This window comes from Anomaloglossus baeobatrachus, chromosome 2, assembly GCF_048569485.1.
Source record: "Anomaloglossus baeobatrachus isolate aAnoBae1 chromosome 2, aAnoBae1.hap1, whole genome shotgun sequence".
NCBI lineage: Eukaryota > Metazoa > Chordata > Amphibia > Anura > Aromobatidae > Anomaloglossus > Anomaloglossus baeobatrachus.
In genome coordinates, this window is record NC_134354.1 from 4,075,077 (window position 1) to 4,097,711 (window position 22,635).

At 46.8% G+C, this 22,635-nt stretch overlaps 1 protein-coding gene across 2 annotated transcripts in view; it reads left to right on the top strand.

Moving 5' to 3' along the window:
* LOC142280557 (Fc receptor-like protein 5) overlaps positions 1-22,635 on the top strand; it is a 283,892-nt gene that overhangs the window by 233,767 nt on the left and 27,490 nt on the right. For both annotated transcript variants that reach the window (XM_075332750.1, XM_075332753.1), the window contains one exon: positions 17,601-17,855. In XM_075332750.1, the coding sequence (XP_075188865.1) occupies positions 17,601-17,855 (255 nt within the window). The remainder of the gene's footprint in view (positions 1-17,600; positions 17,856-22,635) is intronic.

A 22,635-nucleotide genomic window follows, 5' to 3' on the forward strand; every position in this document is an offset into this window, starting at 1 on the left:
TGCAAGGGCCCCAAGTGCAATCTATGTAAAGACATTCACTGACCATACAAGTAAAGTCTATGATATAAAATCGTTTATTAATTGTTTGAGCAGTCATGTTCTATTCGAGGCACAATGCACTTTATGCGATAAATACTATATAGGATGTACTACCCCCACCATAAAGAAACGCCTGGCAGAGCCCATCTCAGTCGTATCTCCGGCTCTAGTACTACTAACAGACCGCTCTCAGGATTGTCCAACCACTCTGCAGAAATCCACTCTGGTAATGTGTCCTCCCTTATGATACTGGGAATTGAGAAAGTCAGACAACCTTCTAGAGGAGATCAGAAAAATCTGCTTCTTTCCAGGGAAGCTCGCTGGATTGTAAATCTGAATGTGTGCATTCCCATGGGTCTTAATTACCATAATCACCTAATGTATATTTTTTAAAAAATAAGTGAAAATATTTTCAGAATAGAAAATTTGTACAGGGTGTTTTGTTTTTTTTTTGTTTTGTTTTTTTTTAAATTTTTTTTATATATTAGGTCAGGTGAAATTAGATAAATTACACCAATAACATGTATTTGCTTTAAAATACTTTGCTAAAATAATTTCTGTTGTATTTACCTATAAAATTGGAAAACATATTATATGACGTGGACTTTCCTGAATGTTAATGATGTCATTATATCTGTCCCCGGGGCCTCTCTTTAGTGACGGCCATCTGTATGTGCTCACATAAATTTGTTCTTACTGAACAATACACTATCTATGATTAAGGAGCCGCTATTCTTAGGGTCTGGAACGCGTTAGATTTTAAATATGTGTGATTTTTATTTTTAATAAAATGGAGTTTTAAAAAAAACTTTTTTGAAGCAGGCCACAGTGGATTTTTTTCTACCTATCTACAATTAACCTACTGCGAAAGCCTATCCTGGATTCCATGCACTGAACCTGGACTTGACATATGGCCTTATACAGTAGGCTGAAAAACCTTTTTTTTTTTCTTTTTTCACTTACCATCAATGCTGTCTGTACGTCTGCGGCACTGCAGAGTGACGTCAGCAGTGTGATTGGATGGGCTGATCACTCTTCTGACGTTGTCTTGACCCAGAAGTGCTGGTGGTTAGAACTTAAATTGTACTCACATCTGAAAAACATCTGAGTCTCCGTCCAGTGGGCAGCAGAAGGCTACCGCTTGGTAGACACCTCGCACCGCCTGTTATGTACATAAGTTGTTACGCTCATGGGTGTGGACCCACTGTGCCACAGCTCCGACTCAACCTGGATGGGCAAACTAAGCAATTACCTTGTCTTCATTAGGGTCTCTGATAGCAAAGATAGCTTTTTGCTGGAAGGTAGCCTCCAGGTGCTACTCCAGGGAGTGACGGTACTGTGACAGCTGACCCCAACATTCGGGGATGCTGGTATGGGCACAGAAGCAGGCACTAACAGTCTCTGGTGCAGACAGGTGCAGACTGGATCGTTCATGAAGGCAGGTACAGGGTACAGCAAAACTGACTGGTACAGCAGGTGCAACAGGTATGGTAGGTACAGCGGGCACGGATGGCACAGCAGGTACTGATGAGTGCAGCAGATTTTAAGGATCAGGCAGGTACTAGGACATCAGTAACAAATTAGCAAGCAAAGGTATTGATGTGTATACATGTAATGGGACCTGACAACTACACTGCCTTGCAAAAGTATTCGGTCCCTTGAATTTTTCACCCTTTTCCCACATTTCAGGTGTCAAACACAAAGATAAAATGTGAATGTTCTGGTGAAGAATCTACAACAAGTGACACAATTGTGAAGAGGAAGGAAATGTATTGCTTATTTTACACTTTTGTAAAAAATAACAGAAAAGTGGGGCGTGCAATATTATTCATTCCCTTTACTTTTGTAGCTCCCCTGAGCCACTCAGGGCACTACAAAGAACTGGATCCTCTTGGGAATGCAGGACCTACCCCTGGGACCTGGAGTACCAGTGCCAATACCACCAAAGCACACCCAAAATCCTAGTACTCCACACCAAGCATAGAGGGTTAACCATGTAAGGGGATGGTCGCCTATGGGATGGAACAAGTCCCGGGATTAGCCAGCCTGGTGAGAGGGGTCAGCAGTTAGTAGAGAGAAGTGTGGCACACAGAAGAGGTTTGCGGACGTGCCTGAGCTGGGTCCGTGCAGTGGTGACCCGGGGGCACAGGAGAGAGGTCGCCAGGTCGGGTACCGGAGATACCGCTGGGACCAGAGCATGCACAAGGCACAGGGCCCTAGATCAGGCGCCAGTTCTACACGGTTTGATAAATACCTGCTCGGTGAGGACACCTACACGGACTTCACCAAACCAAATAATCCGGGGGCATCAGCAGTAAACTAGGATTGGGGTTCGGACACTTACCTCCCCACAGGGTCCCCACTGCCCACCGTAGAGAGAAGGAGACTGTAACCTCAAAAGGGACAGTCGGGCCCCAAATACTCCACACTACGGGGGCAAAACCAACAGAGAGTGTCAGGGACAGAGCAACCTGGGTCACTACATTGGCACTGATACTCCAAGGGACCTGAACCAGCAACCCCTGGGTCCGAGAAAGTAGAGACTGTTCATTACAACCTTGTGTGGTCCCCGTTATTGCCCTACACGTCTCCCAGGCTCGGCCCTACCTGCGGAGGGCCCAACATCATTGCTGCAACTACCACCTGCCCTGAGAGTACCCACATTCAGCAGCGGCGGTTCTACACCTTTAACCACAACCCGCAGGTCACATGAACATTAACTCTTATCTCCCCTGTAAATACTCCCCTTTTACAAAAGAAACCCCAGGGCACGGGACCGGGCAACGGCCACCAAAGTGATGGTCCCATCTGCAACCGCCTGGGACCGAGTACCCCCTTCCCTGGGCGCGACACTTTCAGTGCAGCAAACTCCCTCCAGAAGGTGATTGAGGATCTCTGAATGATGCAATGTTGTCCTAAGTGACTGATGATAAATATAAGCCCCTGTGTGTAATCAAGCCTCCGTATAATGCCCCTGCTCTGTGATAGTCTCATGTTCTGTGTAAAGCGCAGAGAGCATCATGAAGACCAAGGAACACAACAGGCAGGTCCGTGATACTGTTGTGGAGAAGGTTAAAGCCGGATTTGGTTACAAAAAGATTTCCACAACTTTACACATCCCAAGGAGCCCTGTGCAAGCGATCATATTGAAATGGAAGGAGCATCATACCCCTGCAAATCTACCAAGACCCGGCCGTCCATCCAAACTGTCATCTCACACAAGGAGAAGACTGATCAGAGACGCAGCCAAGAGGCCCATGATCCCTCCGGATGATCTGCAGAGATCTACAGCTGAGGTGGGAGAGTCTGTCCATAGCACAACAATCAGTCCTACACTGCACAAATCTGGCCTTTATGGAAGAGTGGCAAGAAGAAAGATATTTCTCAAAGATATCCATAAAAAGGGTTGTTTAAAGTTCCCCACAAGCCACCTGGAGACACCAAACATGTGGAAGAAGGGGCTCTGCTCAGAGGAAACCAAAATCACACTATCTGGGCACAATGCCAAACGATAAAAGCAACACAGCTCATCATCCTGAACACACCATCCCCACTGTCAGACATGGTGGAGGCAGCATCATGGTTTGGGCCTGCTTTTCTTCAGCAGGGACAGGGAAGATGGTAAAATTGATGGGAAGATGGATGGAGCCAAATACAGGACCATTCTTGAAGAAAACCTGTTGGAGTCTGCAAAAGCCCTGAGACTGGGATGGAGATTTGTCTTCCAACAAGACAATGATCCCAAATATAAAGCAAAATCTACAATGGAATGGTTCACAAATAACCGTATCCAGGTGTTAGAATGGCCAAGTCACAGTCCAGACCTGAACCCAATCGAGAATCTGTGGAAAGAGCTGAAAACTGCTGTTCACAAACGCCTCCATCCAACCTCACTCAGCTCCAGCTGTTTACAAAGAATGGGCGAGAATTTCACCTCTCCATGTGTAAAACTGATAGACACGTACCCCAAGAGACTGCAGCTGTAATCGCAGCAAAAGGGGGCGCTACAAAGTATTCACTTACAGGGGATGAATAATATTGCACGCACCAATTTACAGTTATTTATTTTTTATAAAAGTGTAAAATAAGCAATAAATGTCCTTCCTCTTCACAATTGTGTCACTTGTTGTTGATTCTTCACCAGAACATAACAACATTTTTATCTTTGTTTGAAGCTTGAAATGCGGGAAAAGGTTGAAAAATTCAAGGGGGCTGAATACTTTTGCAAGGCACTGTAGCAAGGTGTCTCTAGTAATAGACCACATTGCCTAGGCACCTATCATAAGGGGACGATGCCTTAAGTAACCAGTACTTCTCAGACACAGACTGAGTCACTTTCGAGTTTGGGCACACTGGCCCTTTAAGAGCCGAGAGGCACACTCAACCTAAGCGCACTCAACAAAACCTGCATGGTGTGCGCAGGCCCAGACAGTAGCTGACAGCAGGGATCAGATCAGGTGAAGCAATAACTGAGGGACATGGTGGTGCAGAGTAAGTTACAGTACCAGATGAGTTCACAGACAATCAGGGTATTTTATTGCAGGAAGATAACACGTAAGAGCTGCAATAGGGAAAGGGGTATTGTGGAGCGGGATAATACACAAGGGAGCTATTTAGCTGGAGCGCACTACAACTGACACCTCCACTATCGCAATGAATAACAGTACAAGCAGCTATAGATAATATATACTGTATACTTCAATACTCTGTGTTCTCACCTAACTGTCTCTAGTAATGGGACTGTGCAGATACCGCACTCTAACTACAGACACCGCACTAAACCTTACCCAGTGCGCGCAGGTAGAAACCCACGGTACTGTCCAGGGAACCCGTCCTCTCTCAGGGTATGAAGTCTGTTGGTGCGCACTTCTCTGGGCCAGGACGGAGGCAGCTTTGCTTTTCTTCTCTTGGGTCACGGGGCAGCTGGGCTCATCTGATTGACGTCCGGCTTTTCTCTCCACACCTGTGGCACAACCACTTCCTGAATCTCCCTCAGTCCAGCCTGTCTCCTCACAGACACTTTCCCGCACTCTTCTGTCTGGGTTAAACCATCCACGTTCTCTCACACCTAGACCCTCATTGTTGCCTTAGTTACCAAACTATTTTTGTGCTTGCCAGCACCTGCATATTACTCTTCCTGCAGCAGCAAGCCTTCCATCTATACACTTTATAGTAGTCCCAAAACACACATTATGTAACACAACATGTAGTAGGAGTGGGGGGTCTCTTGACCACCTCCTACACAGACACCACTGTTAGGTGGCCGGGAGGGAAAGTATGCTGGCGTCCCTGACAGGAGAAGGAGGCGAGACAGTGTGGGGACGCTGGTGGCGGCATTACATAAGATTTCCAAGATGGATTAAAGGAGAGAGAAAGCCTATCTTGGTATCTCAGACCTGTCTGCCTAAAAGGCCATCGAGTTGTTTCTCATACCTCCTGAGGAACCAGACGAGAGGTTGGTAAGCACTATAAACCAAGATAGGAAAAGCATGCAGATATAGGAAGGGACCCAATGTGGGGAAACATAAAACATGTGCACAAGCAGACAAAGGCAAAATAACTGCAAGCAAGGGTAAACTCCTAACAACCTAACAGAAAACAAAAGATAGGTGTAGGAAGGCAAATGAGAAAACACAGAGAAAACAGCACTGGTCTCTGCCTAAATCCCATAGCTGCAGGGCTGGAGCGCCTTAGCAACTATCCACATAGAAATCTAGCCAGCAGAGAATGCTAATATCAAGAGAGTATAAATGGAAACCGGGATGTGATAGGACAGAAAAAATAAGAACACCTGATAACCACAAACCAAAAGGAAAGAAGCAAAGGTAAAAACAACAATCAGCATTAGGACAGGGACTGACCAGGACGTGGCTCAGCACTCAATGGCTTCCCCCTGCCTGCTGCACCTGGGGCAAAGGTGCAAATGCCTCGCTCGTCCCCCCTGGATATGCCCCTGACTTCTGTGGTCACCAAGATGACTCTAATAGATGCTGAATTACATTTCTACATCACTTTTGCTTCAGTTTCTGAGGTTTGTGATCTTCTTGGAGCCTTCACTTTTCTTAGGGTGCGCTCCTCACAGGGGCGTATAGCCAGACAATAACGCGGACAAGTGCTATTTGATGTTTTATTGGATAGCATTCTGATCAATGCTATATTATTGAGCAGTGCCGATCAGTGATTTTTTTTTCTCACGCTGATCCGACATGAGAAAGAAATTGCAGCATGCTGCTATTGGCGGTGTATCACTGCTCACTCGCACGCATCCAAGTCTGAGTGCTTGTGAAACATCGGACTGCACTCGGATGTCATCAGTAAAGTCCCATATACACCAAGACAGACAATGGAGAAGATGGAGAAATTAATCTCTCCTTCTTGTCCGCACCTCTACTCCGATCCTCCCATATGAGAGAATCACGGTGAGGACACAGCTCACGCTTGCAGCAGAGTTTGAGCCGAGTGTCAATAGCAGATCGTATCCAATACTGTACGCTAGTGTGAGTGCAGCCTTAGTGTAAGAAGTGAGTTTCAAAGATCTTGTGACATTTCTCTTCCATGTGGTGCCATCGCTGACAACATGAAATGGGAAGGGTTTTTCTGCTTTAGGGGTGAATTCTTATTAATTAGAATTTTGTCATCTAGACTTTAGTTTTCCTTTTAAGACTTTCATTGAGGTGTACTTATTTGTGCCATATGATGAATTTATTAGAAAAATTACTTTTTTGCAAAATAAATCCTGTTGGCAATTAGTGGCCGATATTTGTGGAGTATTTTGTAGTAAGAGGTCCCATAGTCAATGTTCGTTCTGATCGGAAACAAGGTTTTCTGACAAATCTGTTGGGGTGTACTCATTTATGCTGAGCACTGTATATAAATAAAAATAATACAGCTACCACAAAATTATAGTATCGTACGAAAATACAAAAGCAAATTGCTGCAAGTCAGCGCTAACTGAACTACTAATCATATACAAGAAAATGCACAAAACGACTAGATAATGACATTTTATTTAGAAAATAGTAAAACATAACATATAACATTAATTAAAAGGTGGACCAATGTAAGACAGGTAAAGGACGGCAGAACCACAGTGGAAATACAGCACCAAATAAACTAAAACTGCACTCAAAGGACACACAGGTTATAACGCAAGTATTAGTAGTCAAAAATACAATATAATAGGCCTTAATAATGCATAGTATCTCTGTCACATATACATGTAATACTACTAAAAAAATAATTAAGTAAAAAAGTGATATATCACATTAAAAAAGGAACAAAAGTTATATGCTAACAAATATAGTCCAGCTCTATAGCATGTATATAACTAGTGTGATATAAACCATAAACCACAGTAGCATGGGTATGACCTCTATAAAGTAGCTATAGTAGGAAACTGTTGTAGCTGTTCTGTTTTGTCACAAGACAGCTTATGGGATCACCAGTGAGGTCCTCTGAATTAGGCCTCTTCAGACCTAAACAAGATCGAGCGCTTGGAGAGAAAAGACCTGCATTCATGTGGGCATGATCAATTTCTTCTGTTTATTTAACCAAAGTACAGTTTATTTATACCATTTACAGATCAATGTGATATTGCAAAATAAAGCTTCTAGCTGGACTTCACAAGTTTGCTCATATGACCTTTAAGTTTTAGCAAAACAAAAATGTAGAGTCATGCATATGAGATAAGAAGAAGATAAGAAGAACATTTAGAGACAATAATAATCCTTGAGACTGTCTCTTATTCCGTAGGCTCCATGACTATAAACTACCATCAGATATACTTACTAATAACAATAAATCTTTAATGAAGAAATAGAGAAACTATTAACCCTTCTATATCAATTTCCCCCTTTTGTAAATGGTATAACCTTCACTACACGGTCAGTAGGCGTCCAAACAGGAGCTGCTGGCTCATGGGCCTAGTACCCATGAGGGGTCTTCCTACCACTTCACCCATCCACCCTCAGTGTGTACACCTACTCCCGGTCAGCAGAGGCCATTTGGGATCCGTAGTAAACTACAGAGGGTTCAATGCTGGGACTCTTAGAACATACATTATTCATTAGTTTAGGTAATGCATATATCAATGCTTTTACAGCTATATAAAGCAGTAGACAGAACAACAAATGTAGCATACAGGTTTGTATAATGCCAGAAACCCACCCTGCTAGGCCCTTAAACCAATTGGCTGGATTCATAAAAGAAAATGTATTTCCCCACCAGGAGTCCTTGTTGGCATCGTGCTCTTTTAACTATTTATCCCTAAGTTCACTTGTTTTCTGTATATCTGCTCTAACCTGGAGGTTGCCTGCAGGGTCAATGTAATGGCAACAGGCAGGACCAATTATTTGACACATTCCGCCGTCTTTTGCTGTCACAAAGTCTAGCACTATAGTATGCTGGTTAGTGACTACAATTAATTGTTTTTGTATAGCATTGGTAGCATTTAGAATCTCAAGAACCTGAGAAATGTGATCATCCAGGTAGTCAGTGGCCTCTACTAGCTTGTCCCACATTTGCATTAAGAAAGGGTGTATGAAAATAGCACTAAATACCTTATTTGCTTTTCCCATTTCTACTACATGAGGCCTACCATTTGGCCGGGGTTTATTATCTGCTGCTCGTTTATACAAGGTATGAATTGGGACAGCTGCTACATCTACTTCACTATGAGGAACTATGAAAGTGGCTGGTGTAAGTCTGGCAAGTGTGCAGACCCCTCTCATGTCAGGGCTCACCCACTTGTGAGCACGATTCCCACAAACCAAAAACACTCCCTCTGGGAAAATACAAAAGTGAGTTTGACTTTGTACACAATAAAGCAGATTCAGAAGCCCCTTCATGACTTTATGAGCACACCACGTATTGTTCATTTGTTTTCCGGTCATACCCGAGATACAGCTACCCCGCTCCCTCCTAAAAGTCCGTCTAATAAATGATGATGTACAGCCCTCAATACCCTTCTGATATACTGTCTCATTGTCCTTGGTTAAGTCATGTGTATGTATATAGAAACAGTTATTGTCTTTTCCACAATTTCCAACACCATTGTATTGAAGACTGAACCATAATCCATCATGAGGAATGGGGCCCGAATGAGGAATCTTAGTCTTTATTTTGGCAATTATGCCCTTGTCTGAATCGTATTCCATCCACCACGAGTATCCATCGGGTCGTGTGATATTTAGCTGGAACCAGGGTTTAGTGACCCATCCAACTATAGTCAATGTAGCAGATACATCACGAGGTACATCTTCTCCCAAAAATCTACATTGAGTCCAGGTTTCATTGTGTATACAGTCTGGTACCAATACCTCCTGTGGTTCCAGAGGTAAGGCTAAATAAGGCATAGTCTTTGAAGAAATAGGAGTGTGTGTGCAGATCCAACAGTCTTTTGGCTTTTCTCCTTCCATGTCCTCAGTAAGAGAAATATGGTGGCGAATGAGTTTATTATCCCAGTCTGTATTTAAAAGTTCGCTCAGTGTCTTTGTTTGGTGCAGCAACCCTGCTACACCTAGCAGGATAATTAGCAAGACTGTCATTCTGCCGGTGGAGTGACCTTTTTACAGTGACTGGCGTGGATCCAGGTGGGTTTTCCCTCAAGTTTCACTGAGGTGGATGTGGTCAGCTGGACTTGGAATGGGCCATCAAAGCGTGGATCTAGGCTCCTTCTCACGTGTCTGCGCACGACCACCCAATCACCTGGACTCAGCTGATGCACATCTGCACTTGCATTGGGATCTGGAATGGATGAAAAGACATGTTTATGCACCACATTAAGTCTTTCCTGTAAGGCCTGGACGTAGGCTGTCATAGTGCCGTGTTGCATCTGTAACACTTGTGGAAAGTAGAGACCTGTTTTTGGGGCACTACCAAAAAGGACTTCAAAAGGAGACAAGCCTGTCTTTCTATTTGGAGTGTGTCTGACTGAAAAGAGTGCCAGGGATAAGCACTCTACCCAATTCTTTCCTGTCTCTGCCATGGCCTTTTGAATTTTTAGTTTGTGTCCCGTTTAATCTCGCTACTTTTCCACTGCTCTGTGGATGATAAGGGGTATGGAATGCCTGCTCTATTCCCAGGGCCTGCATAATGTCCCTCATTATTTCTCCAGTGAAGTGTGTACCCCTGTCACTTTCTATGGCTTCTGGGATGCCATACCGACAGACTGGTTCCTTCATCAGTTTTTCTGCAGTTGTTTTAGCATTTGCACATTTTACTGGATAGGCCTCAACCCATCCTGAGAAGAGATCTACACATACCAGGACGTATTCATACACTCCTACCTTGGGTAGTTGTATGTAGTCTATTTGCAGTCGTTGAAACGGGTAGAGCGGTCTGGGTGTTGCTTTCTTAGGGACTTTTACTGTTTTACCTGGGTTGTGTTGTGCGCAGATAATGCAGGATTGTACGTGTTTGGAGTCTACGTAACTGAAGCCAGGAGCGATCCAGAAGGCATTCACCTGGTTACACATGTGACTTTTTGAGGCGTGAGTGGGGCCATGTGTTGCTTGTGCCATCATAGGGAACAGGGACCTTGGTAAACACAACCTATCCTTACTTTCCCATACTCCATTCGAGTTCAGCCCAGCTCCCATTTTCTCCCAGTGTTCCTTCTCTGTTTGGGCAGCCTGATGCTGGAGGGATTTCAGGACATCCAGACTCACTGTGGCTGGGTCTTGCTGGCTCCCTGCCACTATCCTCTGATCCCTAGGCCTCTTTGCCGCTGCTTTCGCAGCCGCATCTGCCCTTCTATTGCCCGCTACCTCCAGTGAGTCACCTTTTGTGTGTGCTTTCACCTTAATGATGCCAACCTGGACTGGTAACATTAGTGCCTCCATTAACCGTTTTACCTGACGTAAGAAAAGCTCTACTTCTCCAGATAGGGCCAAAATCATGACAGATCCCAAATCCATACTTTGAGTCTGAATAAACATTAATTTTCCTACCTGACCCCGCTCTACACGCCTCAATGAGCGCTGTTAGCTCCGCCTCCTGCGCGGACATGTGCGGCGGGAGTGGTTCAGCTCGGATTACCTCATGCGAGGATACTACTGCATATCCAGTGTAGAATCTCCCATCCAGGTGGTATCTGGAGCCATCTACAAAAAACTCAAAATCTGCATTAGTAATAGGTGTATCATAGACATGTGGAAAACCGCTGTCTCCTGACTCATCAGCTCTATGCAGCCATGCTCGTGCGTCATGTCAAAGTATTCATCCTCACTTGCTACCATTGTCACCAATTCCCCCTTTTCTGAATCTACTGGCAAAAGGGTGGCTGGATTCAGAACATTGCACCTCTTGAGGGTGACATACTCAGGAATCAGAAGGGCACATTCAAGTCTGAGCTGTCTGGCTATAGACAGGTGTTTTGGTTGGACTTGCACAAGTATAGCATGAATGTCATGCGGGGAGTAAATTGTTAAGGGAAATGTCAATGTGATCTCGCAAGCTTTCCCTAGCAGTACTGCAGCAGCCGCTACAGCACGGACACACGTGGGCGACCCTCTGACAACTGGGTCCAATCGCGCTGAGTAGTAAGCTATTGGTCTCTGTTGTCACCATGTTGCTGTGTGAGGACGGCTGTCGCATGCCCTCCCTGTTCTGTGCAAAACAAGGAAAATGGTTGATCGTAATTTGGAATACCCAGGGCCGGGGCAGATACAATGAGTAGTTTAAGGGAATGAAAGGAATCAATAGCTTCCTGAGTGAGGTCAAAGGGGTCAGATGGCAGACAATCATAGAGGGGTTGCATCATTTGCGAGGCAGACCTTATCCAAGGCCTGCAGTATGACACTAAGCCCAAAAAGGTGCGCAGTTGCCGGTGGGACCTGGGTAAGGAGAGATTTTGGACTGCTTGTTTTCTCTCCTCAGTCAGGTGTCTTGTACCTTCAGAGAAACAGTGACCCAAAAATGTCACCTTTTGCTTACAGTATTGTAATTTTTCACGTGAAACTTTGCAACCATTCTCTGCCAGAAAACACAGCAAAGAAATTGGGGCTTCCTTGCAGGACGTCTGGTCTGGACAGCAGAGCAAAAGGTCATCCACGTACTGCAATAGCGTAACCTGTGGATGAGGCGGTTGCCACTGTTCCAGAATTCCTGCCATAGCTGTGGAATAAATGGTAGGTGAATTCATTCCTCCTTGCGGGAGGACTGTCCACATGTACTGTTTCCCCTCATGTGTGAAGGCAAAAAGATACTGACAGTCAGGGTGTACAGGCACAGAGAAAAAGGCATTTGCCAAATCAATTACTGTAAAACATTTGGAGGTCCCTGGGATTTGTGACAGTAAGGTATGTGGGTTTGGAACAATTGGTGTTACACTCTCAGTGACAGCATTGACAGCTCTCAAATCATGCACCATTCTGTACGTGTCAGGGGAACCTTTGGGCCCTTTTTTCTTGATTGGATACAAGGGAGTGTTACAGGGGGGGACCTTTGTACTAGAGCCCCTGCTTCCACATATTCTCTTATATCTCTGGTCAGGGCCATTGATTTGGCTGGGCTTAAAGGATACTGCTTTAAACAAGGAGGAGTGGAGCCTTCTTTCAATTTTATCATGACTGGGGGAATAGGAAGCCGACCAACATCAGTTTTTCCCTTTGCCCATACAATGTCTGGAACTTGTTGCATTGCTATGTCTTCACTAGTTCTGGTATCGGATACTCTCGCAGATTTGGACATGTACACCATTGCTGCAATCTTGCACAAGTGTTTGTCAGAGAGGGGACTTGTGACTGTAATACCTTCTGGGGTGTATTGTATGGTAGCCTGGGTAGCACTTAACACATCAGCCCCCAGCAAATTCATAGGAGTGTTTCCACTAACAATAAGCTTTGTGAGAATTTCCTGGCTATCTTGTAATCTCAGCTTCATCTGTTTTGTCAATGGAGTTTCAGACACCAATCCCTCCACCCCGACACACTCCACAGTCTCGTCACTCACCAATCCCTCCACCCCGACACACTCCACAGTCTCGTCACTCACCAATCCCTCCACCCCGACACACTCCCCAGTCTCGTCACTCACCAATCCCTCCACCCCGACACACTCCACAGTCTCGTCACTCACCAATCCCTCCACCCCGACACACTCCCCAGTCTCGTCACTCACCAATCCCCCCACCCCGACACACTCCACAGTCTCGTCACTCACCAATCCCTCCACCCCGACACACTCCACAGTCTCGTCACTCACCAATCCCTCCACCCCGACACACTCCACAGTCTCGTCACTCACCAATCCCTCCACCCCGACACACTCCCCAGTCTCGTCACTCACCAATCCCTCCACCCCGACACACTCCACAGTCTCGTCACTCACCAATCCCTCCACCCCGACACACTCCACAGTCTCGTCACTCACCAATCCCTCCACCCCGACACACTCCACAGTCTCGTCACTCACCAATCCCTCCACCCCGACACACTCCACAGTCTCGTCACTCACCAATCCCTCCACCCCGACACACTCCACAGTCTCGTCACTCACCAATCCCTCCACCCTGACACACTCCACAGTCTCGTCAGTAATCATCTCTGGCTTTATCAGGTCTTTATGTACCACAGTGCCGGCTGCCCCAGTGTCAATTAAAAATTCTGCCTCTTTCCCCCCTGGCATTGTTATGGTTGTAAGTAAGGTGGGACCAGGTCCTGAGGGAACGAAAACAGGGTACACATTTGTCACTGGGTTGCCAGTTTCCTAGGTCAGAGGCAAGGGAGGAGGGAAATCAGTCTGCTCACTCTCCTTTTTGGAGTTTTTGCACTGTCTGGCATAATGTCCATTCTGTCCACAATTCCAGCACTGTACGGTCGCTCGGTCACCTGGTGCCCCCCCTCTCTGCTTCCACTGTCTTCCTTGTGCTCTAGCATACATAACTGGTCGCTTGCATTTTGTCAGTTCAACCCCCTTAGCTACTTGCAGAAGGTCTGTTGGGTCCATGTTTCTCCACTCAGGTCTGGCCGTCTGTACTGCTTCTCGTAAAAACTTATTCATACCGTCAATGAATGCATTCACCAATATTTTGATATCAAGGTCGTTTCTTGCACTGTACCCCATGTCTGTCCACTTCAGCTGTAACCTCCCAAAGTACGTCTCTATAATCTCCCCTTTTTGCTGTGTCACGTCAGTCATCAGTACAGACTGCTCTGTTTGTTTCTTTGTAGCCTCACAGTACGTCATTCCAGACCTCTCAGACTGAACATCCATGACCCATGATTGCTCCTTCATCATATCAGTATGCGTCTTAATTATGTGTCCCAGCACGTCATCTGCCTTTGCAGTCACCAAACTCTCGAGGTCTGCCCAAGTGCATTTATAAGTCACCTGTATTGTCTGTATTTGCCTGTAAAATGGGAAAGGTTGGTTTTCAGGGTCAGGTAACTGTTTCAACATAGCTAGCTGGTCAGAGGGGCTCCAGGGGTAATATTCCTGTGTCTGTCTGATTCTTGTGACCTTCCTCGGTCGGGATGTATCTGATTTTTTTGTACTGGTCCCAGGGCGTTCTTTCCTTTCCTCACCGTCAGCTTCCTCCCCAAAACTCAATTCTCTGTCTCAGAGTCAGCGTCCTCTGTCATCACATGTGACCTGGTTCGAACAGGATTTAGTGCAATCTGCTTAGGGCGAGTAACATTACACGTAGCACAAGTACCTCTCCAGTCTGGGTTTTTCTGACTACAATGTTTACAAGTCCATTCATCTGGTCTGGGTTTCTGCTTATGTGAAGGGGGGGCGGTAGCAGTCACAATTCCTGCTTTTGGTGCATTAAAACATTCATAATACACCTTATCTCCCGCTGTGGTCTCTTTATATCCACAATGCTGCACCTCTTCAGCCACACGACACCATTTATTTACTTGTTGCTCTACCCTCTTATCTTTTATCCAACCTCTCTTTTCTTCCCTGAATCTGTGCCATTTCTCAACATCCAAACATCCATACTCTGACATGTCTGCCTTTTTGAGTATCGGTCTGACATTTTTCACTGCTTCTTTGCCTTCTCTTTCTTGCACTATCTGTTTGGCTGTTTTGGATCCTGCTGGAGCCCCACGCTGCACACTGAACAAGTTGCCCATGGCTTCAACTTATTCCCACACAGCCCACCTTTCTGCAAATGCCCTCTCAGTGTCCCTGAACCTTGTTAACAGGCCACACGTCTTCTGGCAAGTCAGAATGGGCTCTCAAGTGGTAGCAAGAAGGCTAAATCAGCATTCACTCTCACTTGCTACACTTGCAGGGCGTATTGGGAAGGGTTAAAAAACACCTCTCACCCAATAGACCAGATGACTAAAGCAGGAAGGACCAGGTGTGATAGTCCTCTCACCTGCTAGACCACCTCCATGTAAGTGGGAAGGCCACAATGCTCTCTAACCCACTTCAAACCTGATGTTCAGTTGGGTACTCCATGCTGGTCCTTTACAAAGTATTCCGGCAACGAACGTAAACTAGAGTTAAAACAATCCTCAGAGCTGACTTCTCACAGAGGGCAGAAAATCGCGCAGCTGTTCACTTGACCCCTCCCAACAGAATGGCAGCAGCGCACAGTTTGTTTAGCAAGAGTGTTATCTCAAAAAGAATTCTTCGTCCAAATTCAGTTTTTCCAAAAGATCCCTAATACCCACTGGTATAATACACAATCCCAGCAGAAAATTGAGACTACTTATATACCTTCACAGCACTTGATTCTAGAAACATATGTAACAATACACCTTCCAAGGATCAGTTAACCTCACATGTAAATAAAATTATCTAAACCGCTCTTGACACTGATGGAAAAAAAAAATACATATGTCAGGTATCCACTCAAATACTCTATATGGCTATGCCCTGTGACATGTCACAACCGGAACATCTTTTCACAGTCCACAGTATGACCTATAACCATTAGACTTATACATACATATTATTTCACCAAGTCTCTTATCTCAATTACTTGTCACTTTGTTATTCAGAGGCTTCTCATCAATATACAACAACCTATTGCCTGCCTACTTTATCTAGGCATTAATATGAAACCCCTTATGAACACATATCCCTAGACCAGTGTATTGCCCATCAAAGATGCAAAGATGGCCAAAGCAAAACACAAAACACAGCAACACAGCAAATGTAATTATACAGAGACTGTCCCAAATTCCGTGCTATGCAATCTATGCAATCAGTTAATGGACGGACAACAGATTATCTTATTACTCTATATTTCAACTCTCATTCAGACATGCATGAAAAAACAATACTCACTGGTGATGCCAGAGTTCTTGAACCGTGTGTACAGCCTTACCCAGAATATTCGGGAAATCAGAGAGAGTGAAATGAAGTATAAGAATAAAGCTTCTCACCTTGCTGCAGCTGAAATTTCACTGTCTCAAGAGTCCCTAAAACTTCTTCCGAATAGGCTGGTTGGCCACGGCTCCACGTTGGGCACCAAAAACTGTTGTAGCTGTTCTGTTTTGTCACAAGTCAGCTTATGGGATCACCAGTGAGGTCCTCTGAATTAGGCCTCTTCAGACCTTAATCCAGATCGAGCGCTCGGAGAGAAAAGACCAGCATCCATGTGGGCATGATCAATTTCTTCTGTTTATTTAACCAAAGTACAGTTTATTTATACCATTTACAGATCAATGTGATATTGCATAATAAAGCTTCTAGCTGGACTTTACAAGTTGCTCATATGACCTTTAAGTTTTAGCAAAACAAAAATGTAGAATCATGCATATGAGATAAGAAGAAGATAAGAAGAACATTTAGAGACAATAATAATCCTTGAGACTGTCTCTTATTCCGTAGGCTCCATGACTATAAGCTACCATCAGATATACTTACTAATAACAATAAATCTTTAATGAAGAAATAGAGAAACTATTAACCCTTCTATATCAATACAGAGTAGCATTAATTGTAGGGTGAATGCTGGTCTAACTATGTAAGGAAAGCATACAAAGTGCCAAGTGAATAAACGAAGCATAGTGCATAATACCTGGTGAGATGCTGCAGTGCCACTAACCCCGATTCCGACGTACGTTTCAGTACTAAGACCTTCTTCCTTTGAGTGCAGTTTTAGTTTATTTGGTGCTGTATTTCCACTGTGGTTCTGCCGCCCTGTACCTGTCTTACATTGGTCCACCTTTTTAATTAATGTTATATGTTATGTTTTACTATTCTCTAAATAAAAATGTAATTTTTCTTACCTAGTCATTTTGCGCATTTTTTTGTATATGATTATGAGCACTGTATATGTAGTACGTTACTGTAGATATACCAGGTAGACTGTGCGATCTATTTCTTTTTGGGTATACCGCTGGGAATTTCCATATTTGTTTTGTGACATGTTTTATTTTAAGTAAAGCAGAGTAGCAGCCAGCACCTCCACAAAAAGCAGAATTACCTCGTCATACTCTCAGTCCTCAGGTTCCCCAGAGGGTTATGATAGAAAAACCCCTGTGCCCATATCTGATGCGCTGACAACCTGAAGAACCTGCTGGGGAACTCTGAGGAGGGTAGTCAGGAGCACAGAATGATTTACCTAAATGTTCTGCACTCAATCAATGTCTTCTTAGTTCCCATTTCTGGACCAGTCATTAATGCCTCCTGCCAAATCAATGGAGCGGCCATAGTCGTCTGTGAGGTGGAGAAAGGAAGCAATGCCACCTTCACCTGGACTCTGAATGGAGAACTCATTCACTGGAATTCTTCTGTTCCAAGCCTCGTCATAAATGCCTCTGATTTCACATCCGGGGCCATAAACATCAGCTGTTCTGCAGAGAACTCAATCAGCAGAGGGCAAAGTAATGAGACCAAAATATCCTGTGATGGTGAGTAACAGGCGCGACCTCACTGTCCTCCACACTCCAAAGTCTACGCTCTCATTTCTCCCTTTTGGTTCTCTTTACTCACCTTACTCCCTGCCCCCACATTACCCCGTCCTATGTTCTCTCCTTACATTATGTTCTCTGTTCTCCTCTGTCACTGCCCATCCTCCCCATATATTCAATTCATTTCACAATATGTTCTCTTTTTTCACTACTGTCTGCGCCTTCCTCGCACTCTGCTCCTTCCTCACACTCTGCTCCTTCCTCACACTCTGCTTTCCCTCCTCACACTCTGCTCTCCCTCCTCACACTCTGCTCTCCCTCCTCACACTCTGCTTTCCCTCCTCACACTCTGCTCTCCCTCTTCACACTCTGCTCCTTCCTCACACTCTGCTTTCCCTCCTCACACTCTGCTCTCCCTCCTCACACTCTGCTCTCCCTCCTCACACTCTGCTTTCCCTCCTCACACTCTGCTCTCCCTCCTCACACTCTGCTCTCCCTCCTCACACTCTGCTCTTCCTCCTCACACTCTGCTCTCCCTCCTCACACTCTGCTCTTCCTCCTCACACTCTGCTCTCCCTCCTCACACTCTGCTTCCCCTCCTCACACTCTGCTTTCCCTCCTCACACTCTGCTCTTCCTCCTCACACTCTGCTCTCCCTCCTCACACTCTGCTTCCCCTCCTCACACTCTGCTTCCCCTCCTCACACTCTGCTTTCCCTCCTCACACTCTGCTCTTCCTCCGCCCACTCTGCTCTCCCTCCTCACACTCTGCTCTCCCTCCTCACACTCTGCTCTCCCTCCTCACACTCTGCTCTCCCTCCTCACACTCTGCTTCCCCTCCTCACACTCTGCTCTCCCTCCTCACACTCTGCTCTCCCTCCTCACATTCTGCTTCCCCTCCTCACACTCTGCTTTCCCTCCTCACACTCTGCTCTCCCTCCTCACACTCTGCTCTCCCTCCTCACACTCTGCTCTCCCTCCTCACACTCTGCTCTCCCTCCTCACACTCTGCTCTCCCTCCTCACACTCTGCTCTTCCTTCTCACACTCTGCTCTTCCTCCTCACACTCTGCTCTCCCTCCTCACACTCTACTCTCCCTCCTCACACTCTGCTTTCCCTCCTCACACTCTGCTCTCCCTCTTCACACTCTGCTCCTTCCTCACACTCTGCTTTCCCTCCTCACACTCTGCTCTCCCTCCTCACACTCTGCTCTCCCTCCTCACACTCTGCTCTCCCTCCTCACACTCTGCTCTCCCTCCTCACACTCTGCTTTCCCTCCTCACACTCTGCTCTCCCTCCTCACACTCTGCTCTCCCTCCTCACACTCTGCTCTCCCTCCTCACACTCTGCTCTTCCTCCTCACACTCTGCTCTCCTTCCTCACACTCTGCTTCCCCTCCTCACACTCTGCTTTCCCTCCTCACACTCTGCTCTCCCTCCTCACACTCTGCTTCCCCTCCTCACACTTTGCTTTCCCTCCTCACACTCTGCTCTCCCTCCTCACACTCTGCTCTCCCTCCTCACACTCTGCTCTCCCTCCTCACACTCTGCTCTCCCTCCTCACACTCTGCTCTTCCTCCTCACACTCTGCTTTCCCTCCTCACACTCTGCTCTCCCTCCTCACACTCTGCTCTCCCTCCTCACACTCTGCTCTTCCTCCTCACACTCTGCTCTCCCTCCTCACACTCTGCTCTTCCTCCTCACACTCTGCTCTCCCTCCTCACACTCTGCTTCCCCTCCTCACACTCTGCTTTCCCTCCTCACACTCTGCTCTTCCTCCTCACACTCTGCTCTCCCTCCTCACACTCTGCTTTCCCTCCTCACACTCTGCTTCCCCTCCTCACACTCTGCTTTCCCTCCTCACACTCTGCTCTTCCTCCGCCCACTCTGCTCTCCCTCCTCACACTCTGCTCTCCCTCCTCACACTCTGCTCTCCCTCCTCACACTCTGCTCTCCCTCCTCACACTCTGCTTCCCCTCCTCACACTCTGCTCTCCCTCCTCACACTCTGCTCTCCCTCCTCACATTCTGCTTCCCCTCCTCACACTCTGCTTTCCCTCCTCACACTCTGCTCTCCCTCCTCACACTCTGCTCTCCCTCCTCACACTCTGCTCTCCCTCCTCACACTCTGCTCTCCCTCCTCACACTCTGCTCTTCCTTCCTCACACTGTCACTGCCCATCCTCCCCATATATTCAATTCATTTCACAATATGTTCTCTTTTTTCACTACTGTCTGCGCCTTCCTCGCACTCTGCTCCTTCCTCACACTCTGCTCCTTCCTCACACTCTGCTTTCCCTCCTCACACTCTGCTCTCCCTCCTCACACTCTGCTCTCCCTCCTCACACTCTGCTTTCCCTCCTCACACTCTGCTCTCCCTCTTCACACTCTGCTCCTTCCTCACACTCTGCTTTCCCTCCTCACACTCTGCTCTCCCTCCTCACACTCTGCTCTCCCTCCTCACACTCTGCTTTCCCTCCTCACACTCTGCTCTCCCTCCTCACACTCTGCTCTCCCTCCTCACACTCTGCTCTTCCTCCTCACACTCTGCTCTCCCTCCTCACACTCTGCTCTTCCTCCTCACACTCTGCTCTCCCTCCTCACACTCTGCTTCCCCTCCTCACACTCTGCTTTCCCTCCTCACACTCTGCTCTCCCTCCTCACACTCTGCTCTCCCTCCTCACACTCCGCTCTCCCTCCTCACACTCTGATTTCCCTCCTCACACTCTGCTCTCCCTCCTCCTCCTCCTCCTCGGAGGAGGATCCATAGCTTCAACCTACATGAGGCGGTCACATGTTCACTACAACGCCATTACCACTGCTTTTCTGTCATTATAATGGCAGAAAGACACATAATGTCCTGCATTTTATAATTTTGCACCCTTTGGTGCCTTTCATGTGGCACTAAGGGGTGCTTAGCCTTGTATATACCAAAAAAAAAAATTAAAAAAAATGCTGTGGGGTTCCCCCTATTTTTGTAGCCAGCTAGGGTAAAGCAGATGGCTGCAGTCTGAAAACCACAGCTGGCAGCTTCACCTTGGCTGGTAATCCAAAACTGAGGCACCCCACGCTGTTATTTTAAATTAAATATATAATTAAAAAAAAAACACATGGGGTCCCCCCCAAATTGGATCACCAGCCAAGGTAAAGCGGACAGCTGGGGTCTGATATTCTCAGACTAGGGAGGTCCATGGTTATTGGACTCTCCCCAGCCTAAAAATAGCAGGCTGCAGCCGCTCCAGAAGTGGGCATCCATTAAATGCGCCAATCCTGGTGCTTCGCCCCAGCTCATCCCGTGCCCTGGTGCGGTGGCAAACGAGGTAATATATGGGGTTAATACCAGATGTGTAATGTCACCTGGCATCAAGCCCTGGGATTCATGAGATCAGGCGTCTATCAGATACCCAACATCACCAACCCAGTCAGTAATAAAAAAAAAATAGACGACAAACACATTTTTGTTTGAAAAAACACTCTCCAAAACATTCCCTCTTTCACCAATTTATTAGAAAGAAAAACAAATCCAGGTCTGCTGTAATCCAAGGGGTTTCCATGACGATCCATACCATAGTCACTGTCCCAGTCAATGAAGAGCAGGATGTTCCCCATTGGCTGGGAGAGCAATGCAGTGACCTGAGCTAACATCAATAGGTCAGCCCAGGTCACTGCAGGTCATGACAAGTGCTGCTTTCAGCAGCGAGGAACATTACCTGCGGTGACGATCTCCTGCACTGCTGATACTGCACACTGACTTCAATGACCGCCGCCTTCACAGCCAAGTATCGCGAGAGTTTGTGACGTCACCGCTAGTGACAGTCTCGGGCCGCAGTGAGAGATGTGACGCAGCAGCCATGGAGGACAGTGACAACACTGAGGTCGGGAGGGCAGGACTTAATCACTGCAGGTAAGCCGAGCAGGGTAATGTGTGCAGAGTGCCAGGTGGGTGGAGCCAAGCGGGGTAATGTGTGCAGAGTGCCAGGTGGGTGGAGCCAAGCAGGGTAATGTGTGCAGAGTGCCAGATGGGTGGAGCCAAGCGGGGTAATGTGTGCAGAGTGCCAGGTGGGTGGAGCCAAGCGGGGTAATGTGTGCGGAGTGCCAGGTGGGTGGAGCCTAGCGAGCCATCTGTGCAGAGTGCGAGGTGGGTGGAGCCTAGCGAGGCCATGTGTGCGGGCGGCGGAGTGCGAAGTGGGTGGAGCCTAGCGGGGCCATGTGGTGCTGAAGACGTCAGTGCCGGGGACTGTATGGCTGGGGACAGGTGAGTGTGAGTGTGCGTGTGTGTGTGTACATGCCGCATGTTGGAGGGGGCGGAGCCCAGCGAGGAACTGTCGGCTCCCTGCACACATAACTAGGGTAAATATTGGGTTACTAACCAAAGCACTTTGCTTGGATACCCGATATTTATCTTGGTTACCATCTTACTGCAGGCTGCCACCCATGGCTCCCTGCACACTGTAGCTGTAAAAAGCCACGCTTTTGCTGATAGAACTGTTCTCGAACGTAACTCGAGCTGCCGAACTTTTAGCAAAAACCTCGAGTTCTAGTTCGATCTAGAACACCCCCCAAAATCACTCGAACCTAGAACTGGCGAACGTCGAACCGCGCTCAACTCTACTCCTCACACTCTGCTCTCCCTCCTCACACTCTGCTCCTTCCTCACACTCTGCTCTCCCTCCTCACACTCTGCTTTCCCTCCTCACACTCTGCTTTCCCTCCTCACACTCTGCTCTCCCTCCTCACACTCTGCTCTCCTTCCTCACACTCTGCTCTCCTTCCTCACACTCTGC